Consider the following 9693-nt stretch of genomic DNA (forward strand, 5'->3'; position numbering starts at 1 on the left):
TGATCCTCAGCACATCTGATCACTCTGGTCACCACTTCTTATTTATTTATTTTTATTGATTTAAAAAAAAAAATGACAGTGGAATCCATTACAACTCTTATTACACATATACAGCACAATTTTTCATATTTCTGGTTGTATATAAAGTGTGTTGACAACAATTCGTGTCTTCATACATGTACTTTGGATAATGATGTCATCACATTCCACCATTCTTGCTAATCCCCTGCCCAATCCCTTTCCCTCCCTCCCTTCTGCCCTATCTAGAATTCATCTATTCCTCTCATGCAACCCCCCTCTCTGCCCCACTATGAGTCAGCCTCCTTATATCAGAAAAAACATTGTTTTTTTGGGATTGGCTAACTTCACTTAGCAGCTATCTTCTCCAACACCATCCATTTACTTGCAAATGCCATGATTTTATTCTTTTTTATTGCTGAGTAATATTCCATTGTGTATTTATGCCACATTTTTTTTATCCATTCATTCACTGAAGGGCATCTGGGTTGACTCCACAGTTTAGCTATTGTGAATTGTGCTTCTGTAAACATTGTTGTGGCTATGTCCCTGTAGTATGCTATATGCTGTCACCACTTCTTACTGTACTCTCCTAGGGTGTTATTTTATTTTTTAAAAATATTTTTAGTTGTAGCTGGACATAATACCTTTATTTTACTTATTTATTTTTCTGTGTTGCTGAGGATCAAACCAGTGTTCTAGGCAAATGCTCTACTACAGAACTACAACTCTACCCTCTCCTAGAGTTTTACTTAGCTCTCTTATGTTCTTTTTTTTTTTTTTAATTGACCCTGCCCCCAAATCTGTGTTGCAGCCTGTGACCTTGAGACTTTTACACAGCTGAAGGTCCAAGGCTCTGTGTCAGCTATTGTTAATATTTTTCAGGTTAGCCTGACAGACATGAATTTCTTGAATTCTGTTGGCAGAATGGTGGAGAAGCCATAAAAGGAAGTAATTTTGTGGCTAGACAGTTGAGACAACTCAGGTTTAAGAGCATGGAGTTTGGGAGTTCCTACTTGGCATAGTAACTAGGACAAGGACCTTAATTTCTCTGAGCCCTCCTCGTATGCGAAACGAGTATGATTTACTTCCTTAATAGGATTCTTTAAGGATAAACAGGCTTAAGCCCTTACTACAGTGTATAGTACACAGTAAGTACTCAAGCAGTGATGACAGCTGTTATTATTTTTCAGCGAAATCTAGTAGTTCCTAGTTAAAGCAGATGGGAAAGTAACCTATTGCTAACAGACAAATCTTGAAACTGGCAAAAACCTTTCTTGTAGAACCCTGTAAATCCAAACCAAAAGTGGATGTATTTGTAAGACTTACTTTATATTCCTGTGAAGGTGAAAAATTAAGAGAGGAGAAAGAACTTTGTATATTTCCTATGTCAGTCTGGAATATTTGAAGAACACAAGAAAAAAAAAAAAAGCTACTCTGGATTTGGAGCTTGTCAGGGAGAAAGGTAGAGGAAGTGTATTGACATACAAAACTTTATCTGGAGCCTGGTAGACTGGCCTCATCCTGGCCCCACTACTTTCTCACTGGTAACTTTGAGCTGGCCACTTAGAGAACTGAGTCTGGTTGTTCTCCTGTGGAACTAGGTCTGGTTAACCTTTGCTTGCAGGTTTTTTGTTTGTTTATTTAATTCATTAATTAATTTGCTTTCCATATTATGTATTACATTGTGTCAAATATATACTTTATAATAAAACTTAAAATTACTATGGGGTAGGCCCTTTTCACATATAACCACCACCATTAAGGGTTTTTAAAAAAAATTTAATTGGGTGACAGTAGGTAGGTAAGTCAGTCATGTGTATGTGTAAATTATACATATAAAAATTACATGTATAAATGCATTTACATACATACATAGTATATACATACAGAGCAAGGGGTTGGGCATAGTGGTACATGCCTGTAATCCTAGCTATTTGAGAAGCTGAGGCAGGAGGACCATAGATTGGAGGCCAGCCTGAGCAACTTAGTGAGACCCTGTCTCAAAAAATAAAAGGGGATGTAGCTCAGTGGTAGAGTGCCTCTGGGTTCAGTCCCCAGTACCACCAATGAATAGATAGATAGATAGATAGATAGATAAAATAGATAAATAAAAAAAAAAAACTAGGGACATTGCTCAGTGGCAGAGCACTTGCCTAGCATGCATGAGACCCTGGGTCCAATTCCCAATTCCTTATTCCCACAGGCAATTGAGGTATATAAACCTCAATTGCCTGTGGGAATAAGGATTAGGGGCATCATAATCAGACTGAGGATTCAGAAGGGCTTATCTAAAGAGAGTATTGTTTGAGCTGAGTTTTTAATGAATGAGTTAACAAAAAGATGGTATAAAAGAACCCCCCATATAAGAAGTGATAGAAATGTGAACCACTGAAGGAACTCTACCTCTCCTTGGGGACTTGCTTTTAAATTTGTTAGAATTTAAAATAGTCACACCAGCACCATGTGAAGTACTTGATAGTTGAAGTTGGGGAGAGACTAGTCAATAGGATAAAGATACAAAGTAAGGACTGAAGGGTGGGAGAGCCCTGAGAAGTTCTGTATTTTTCTTCTGGTTTTCAAGAGACAAATGAGAAAATGTACTCACAAAAAAGACAAAGAGGGCTGTGGCTGTAGCTCAGTGGTAGAGCTCTTGCCTCGCACGGATGAGGTTCTGGGTTTGATCCTCAGCACCAAGTGAAAATAAATAAATAAATAAATAGAGACAAAGGAGGGGTCTCCATGAAGTAGGAGGAAAAATAATAAGAGCGGGGCCATGGGGTGAGGGGGAAGAACGTTAAGTACTTTTGTGGTGAAGTATTGACAGTATTTGTAAGCTTAATAAAGACAGTTTTATTGGAGAGTTGAAGACAAAAAATGGATTATGGTAGATTAAGGGATATATAAGCATTAAGGAATTTGAGTCAGTAAAAATAACTTCAAGAAATATCGTTAAGAAAAACAGAGGGCTGGGGCTGTAGCTTATGATAGAGTACTTGTCTAGCGTAAGTGGTAAGTGTGGTCCCAGGTTCAATTCCCAGTATCTATTTATCTATCTTTCTCTCTCCCCCCTTTCTCTCTCTCTCTCTCTCTCTCTCTCTCTCTCTCTCTCTCTCTCTCTCTCTCTCTCTCACACACACACACACACACACACACACACACACACACACAACACACAAAACAACAACAACAATAACAACAACAAAAGGAAAGGTTGGAATAAGGATTAGGGGCATTATAATCAGACTGAGGATTCAGGAGGGCTTGTCTAAAGAGAGTATTGTTTGAGCTGAGTTTTTAATGAATGAATTAGCAAAAAGATGGTATAATAGACAGGAACCCCCCATATAAGAAGTGATAGAAATGTGAACCAATGAAGGAACTCTAGCTCTCCTTGGGGACTTGTATTTGAGATGTGAGAAAATTAAACATATTTATGTGTAGAGGTACAAAAAGCCAGAATCAACAGAGGGTGAAAATGTCAGGAGCTGATCTGTGTCCTTGGGGAGTTAGTATGGGTGGTGGAATGAGGAGCAAGACCAGGTGGAAAGATTAGTTTTGAATAAAAGGGAAGCATCTCTTCTGTGAATATGAGAAATGAGAGGACCATTTGTAGATGTAGATACTTTCATTAATAGCAGGGAAAGAAATTGAGAAAGTTCTTGCTTAACCCACTGTCAAGAAATTGTGGAGTTTGATACTTGCATTCACATCTCAACTCGACTGCCTTTTAGTTATATGGTCTCAGGAAAATTACTTAACCATCTGAGGTTTTGTTTAGTTAGATGCAAAAGGGAGTTCAGAATAAGGCTGGAGTTAGATAACAAGTGGAAAGCTTTGAACTCCTCTTGCCTTTTCTTATTACCTTCAGATATAAAGTCTTCAAAAAGATTTTACGTATGTCACATACAGAAAAGGAAGTAATAAGGTGCTTTGAGACTGATTTCATTGCATGGTGATATTCAGAGGAGCAGCAGGAGTAAATTGGGCATTTAAAGCTTGATGTTAACAGCATGATGTAGTGCAAATTCAATTTTTTAGAAAACCATTGTATAATCAAGACATTCAGAGCTATCACGAGAGAACTTGATTGAGGCAATTGCTGAAAAGTACATAGCTAGTGATACCTAAGTATTTGCTTAAATTGATTTTCTTCTCTTCCTGACCTGTCTTCCACAAACTACCTCACCTCATAACAAAATACAAACAAAAGTAACATACCCACACCTGTAAAGTTTTCCAATATTTTTTTCTGTGAGTGTAAAGTCTAACATAGTTACCCTTATTGACTTATCTATTTTATCTTACATAATATATTAGTCTTTCACTTCCTGTTTATAATGTTTTCTTCATGGTAGATTTAAAACTTGTTTTTGTTTGCAAGATATGATTAATTTAAAATCCCTGGACATTTTGTATTATTAAGTGAATAGTTACTGAGTATCTGCTTTGCTGGGCCACAAGCTTGGGCAGGAGATATTTCAGTGATTAAAAATTCACCTCGAAGGCTTCACAAGAGGCAGATAGATAGGTACATGTGATAAGTTGTATTTTTAAGTATCATTTTTTGAAAATATTTTAGAAGTCTTTATGGCAATACTTCTAAACTGTGCTTTTCTAAAAGAAAAACTTTCCAGAGAGATTTTTTTTTTTTTTTTTGAATCTTAGGTTGAATTCAACTTTGTGCCCCATTTCATGAAGAAAAAAAAAAATTCCTTAGTCTAATGGCTGTTCTGACTTGCATTTGATTATTAGGCCAGTTTTAATTTTATGTTGTTAATTTTAGTCCCTTCCAGATATGCAGCATATTCAGGAAGAAAACTTATCCTCCCCACCATTGGGTCCTCCCAACTATCTACAAGTGTCTAAAGATTCTGCCAGTACTAGTAGCAAGAACTCTTCTTGTGACACGGATGACTTTGTTTTGGTACCACACAACATCTCGTCAGACCACTCATGTGAGAATCTTTCTACTTGTACACATTATATTTCTTAATTTGCTAAATTAGCATTTTTTAATCTACTTTCTTGTGTAGGACACCTTTTCAAATGGGCATTTTATTTAGTTGTTTGAGTTCTTAGAATTACTCACTTGCCTTTCTAAGATCTGTTCAGTCATCTATAAAACAATTTTGGATGCTGAAGTTACATGAAAGTTTTATAAGAAATTATCTCAAATTTTGTATCCAAACAGAAAAAAAGAGAGAAACCATCATAATAAGTAAAATTAACTTTAAGGGAAGGAATTAAAGGAATAACTCATTTAAGAACAAAACCTAAGATTGGAGTCTTTTAGGAAATATATTCAGGAATAAGTTCAGGAACAAGCTTCATAAATATATAGAAAGAATTTTTTATAAAGGAACTAGAACGCAGATTTATACTATAACTAAGTATAGCCAATGTTCTTTGGAATAGTAAAGTGTGCCAGAAAATCTACAAGAGAGAGAAATTAGACAAAAGTGTTAGATGAAAACCATGATTTGAGTATGAAAGAATAGATCAGAGAAGCCAGAAGATCTGGTTCCTTTAGCAGTTGAGTAGTACTAAGTACTAACTATATGCAGAAGTTTGCATCAAGAGGTTTATTTTGTTGTTTGTCAAATACTTATAGGTATTGCCAGGTGTTGTGTACATCATTGCAAAGGTCAAAATCCCCAGATTAACTAAAGGATTTTATTACCCAGGGAGGGAAAACATGGACCACAGCAAGCGTATGTACAATTTATAGTCAGAGCTGTGAGAATCATAAGTTACCCTTAAAAATCATTCACTACAGTGGTTTGATTTCTTTACAAAAATTTAAAAAACTTTTAAAATTACGAAATATTTTAAACAGAAAATAATACTCAAGTTACCTCCCCCATGCTATGCTGCTTTTTAAAAAAATATTTACTTTTTAGTTGTAGTTGAACACAATACCTTTATTTTACTTATTTGTATGTAGTGTTAAGGATTGAACCCAGTGCCTCACAGATGCTAGACGAACATTCTGTGGCTGAGCCACAACCCCAGCCCCCTATGCTGCTTTTTATACATGTCAACATTTTGCCATATTTGTTTTAAATGTTTTCCCTAAAGGTATAAAAATTCTATAGGAACATTCACATTTTCTTCTTTCTATTTTTTTCTAGACAGATATTCTTCCTATAGATATTTTTTCCTTTAATACGTATTCATATATAATAGATAGTATTTTAATCTTTTCATAGTTTTAAATAAATGGTTTATAGAATGCTTACTTCTCTAGTTTGCTTTTTCCTGTTTTTATTATAGATCTGGATACATACTGTTTGTGTTTTGTTCATATTTGAATCTTATAGCACAACTAAAGCCCAGATTGCCCATTTCCTTACTGATTTATATTAGATTATTTCTGCCATTTCACTGTTTAAATTGTACTCTAATAGGTGTCCTTGTATACATGTGCCAGAATTTCTTCTAAGTAGATACACTAGATGGGGACAACTTCCAACTCTATAAAATATTGGTACAAACAAATTGTACCAGTGGCCTTTATCCTGCTGCTCCAATGTTAGAATGGTATTCTCCTGTATTTCCTTCTGAAGGTTTTTAGTTTTTTTTCATATTTAACTTTACCTGGAATTCATTTTTGTAAATAGAGTAAGGTGTAGGGATCTGTAATTATATCAGTATTATTTATTGAATGTTCTATCTTTCTTCCACTGATAATGCAGTGACAGAGTTGTCATTTCAGGTTTAAATATAGGATTGGATTTCTTTTGAGATTCTCCATTCTATTGCATTGGTCTATTTGTATTATTTTATAATAATTTTTATATTTGTGTGTCAAGCATATGTGTGATCTGGAAATGGTGGTAGGGAGTGATAGTATTGTTAAGAATCACTCTGGCAATCGGCTTTTCTCAGTATCAGCTTCCATAAAAAAATGCCTTCAAAAACCATTTTGGGATTTTGATGGGAATTGCATTGATTCAATAGACTTGTTCAAGGATAGTTAGGATTTTTACAGTGTTAAATTATCATGAAGATGTTTGTGTCTCCATTATTTAAGTTTCTTTAATTTTTTTAATGCTTTTTTTAAAAATTAAATTTGTTTATTTTAATTAGGTATATATATGACACAGAATGCATTTTGATTCATTGTACACAATTGTAGCACAACATTTCACTTCTCTGTACATGATGAAGCGTCGCACCATGTTATGTGCTCTTTAATGTTTTCTGATACATCATTTTATGTGTTCCTATATGAAAGTATTTAATTTTTAATTTATTTTTTGTGCTAGTGTTACTAGAGTCTTAGGCTAAAGAGCTGACTCTAATGAGGATTTAGGGTCCGCAAAACACAGGTCTGGCCTGTTGCCCCAAACAAACAATAGTAATAGTGAAAGAAAAGCAACTTTAATCACTGTAGCCATACCAGCAAGACTTGTGGATGAGTTGAAGCCTTTCCCACTTCTAACAAGAGGGCCTCTACTGTAGTTGATCTGTTGCTTACTCACGTAAATCCGCTTCTATCCATTCAGACAATGGCCCAGAATTCACTTCCCAGATAACTCAGGGACTGGCTCATGCGCTATCACTCCCGTGGCATTTGCATTGCCCTTACCACCCCCAGGCTTCTGAAAAAGTTGAAAGGACCAATCGGTACCTTAAAGAGACCCTCATAAAGCTCACCATGGAATTAAGTGCCGCAGTCTGGCTGGGCACAAATAACCCAGCCGCCACAAAGCCTTGTAGGTTCAAACAGCAACTCTTTATTCCCAAACTCTCACTGGCACTCTACACGCTCTTCGCGGTAACACACTCCCTCCACTGGGCTCCGTGTGCCAATTTTCCCGGAACCCCGCGAGAACTCAACGGGAACTCCAAAGTAGTAGGGGTGGTGGTGGTGGTGGTGGTGGTGGGATGGGGGGGTGGGTGCCCGAGGATCCACCCTAATCCCAAAGCAGGGTCACTTTTCAACCATTCTCTCTGGTTAAAATGCCAGGCATCATTCTGACTAAACTGTGGCTCTCAACATCTCCCCCCTTCTGTTTAATTAAACAACAAGCATGTGGCTTAGGGACCGTGCCTAACTTAGGTTGTCCAATACTACATATGGTCCTTACCTGTCATCGGATGAGCTGACCTCAAGTAGTCAGCCTCCTGTCTTAGGTTGGTACCATTGTAATTGGATCTTACCTGTCATTGGCTACCGGTCTAGCGTACAGCCATGCTTGTGGATAGGCCTTTGCATCAGTGGGGGGGTGAGGTTCTTTGCCTCACCTCTATTGGCCCCCAAATTTTAGACCATCACAAGCAGAAAGGGAGGAGGATGCAAAATGCCACGGCACCAAGCCAAATGACGGCTCTTATTGGAAAAATTGTACCACCGATGACACCATTAGCAAAGATACCCCAGCAATACCACAATTCACTGCACCAACAGATAGTTTACAATGTATGCAAGTGATACATAGTCCATGCAAGTTCTGCAAGCAGTTCAAAGCAGAGGAATGTATTAATATGTCCATTTCCTCCCAAAGTAAATCGACTCCTTGATTGAGCATCACTTGCTGAGTTATTATTCATTATGATGCATCAGTTTATACAGTTTACTGTGATAGCTTTCGAAGAAGCTGTAGCTTAGTTTTATCTTTGTCTTCACTGGCACTGGGATGAAGATAGGAATTCTGGCAATGATGGCTTAAAAAAAAATTACGTAACATTCCAGCAGGCACTAAGAAAACAATTTTCTGAACAATTTACATTATCCTGAACAGAATTATTAAATATAATGAAAAGGAAAGGTAAAAGTAAACAAACAGATCTGTTAACCTTCTTTTTTGTTCACATAGTAAAATAATCCTCAACAGTTGTTTACCCAATTTAAATTAAACCATTTAAATCACATGAATAAAAAAAAATTCAGATCCATTTTTTCATGAGCACTCCTCATATATATGGACATATGCACATACAGACATACAACACAAAACAGAAGTGTGCACACATAACACAATACATACAACACATAACATAATAGTAAAGGCCTTGTAGCTTTTCACAGGTGAAGTCTCCACTGCAATGTTTAAAAACTCCATAGTCAAAAAATAGAACTGATCAGCAAAATATTAACCTAGGTCTGTATGAGCTCAAAAAATAAAATAGAACTTCATGATGTGGGAAAAGGCAATAATAAAATAGATATTGAAAAAAAAGCATCCTGGTTACCACCTGGGTTTGACTCTTCTTATGATATCCCATCCTTCTTCCTGTAACTTGCATATGAATCTGAAGGTATTCCCACAAGTAAGCCTCAAGGTTTCTTACATTTGAAATAGGCCTTAATGGTGTTCATTATTCATTAGTTTCCAGGTGTGGGAGAATCACTGTCGAAGATGTAAGAATAGCCAAGCTGGAGTTCTGAATATCAGCTGTTATGGATTTGACCAAATCATCTTCTTTTTAGTCTGTAGAAATCTCGTTAGTTAATCTCTGTGGAATCCAAATCGGCTGCTGTTCTCCCTGTGGAAACACACAAACAAACCCCCGACTCCAGCCAATCACTGGTTCAGGACCTGTCCTGTTAGAATATCCTTCCAAAGTACCTTGGGTTTATGTACATTTTTTGGACACATGTGCCTTTCTGAAGCACTAAGCCCTAATGAATCCAAATATAAAAAGTTTAGAGTAAAAAGGGTTATT

At 36.5% G+C, this 9693-nt stretch overlaps 1 protein-coding gene across 1 annotated transcript in view; it reads left to right on the top strand.

The window, feature by feature from the left end:
* The window catches only part of Ulk2 (unc-51 like autophagy activating kinase 2), a 61578-nt gene that overhangs the window by 32454 nt on the left and 19431 nt on the right, over nt 1–9693 (top strand). The window contains exon 13 of the mRNA XM_078041102.1: nt 4805–5008. Coding sequence (XP_077897228.1) covers nt 4805–5008 — 204 coding nt within the window. The remainder of the gene's footprint in view (nt 1–4804; nt 5009–9693) is intronic.

The sequence above is a fragment of the Ictidomys tridecemlineatus genome, chromosome 3, assembly GCF_052094955.1.
Source record: "Ictidomys tridecemlineatus isolate mIctTri1 chromosome 3, mIctTri1.hap1, whole genome shotgun sequence".
Classification (NCBI taxonomy): domain Eukaryota; kingdom Metazoa; phylum Chordata; class Mammalia; order Rodentia; family Sciuridae; genus Ictidomys; species Ictidomys tridecemlineatus.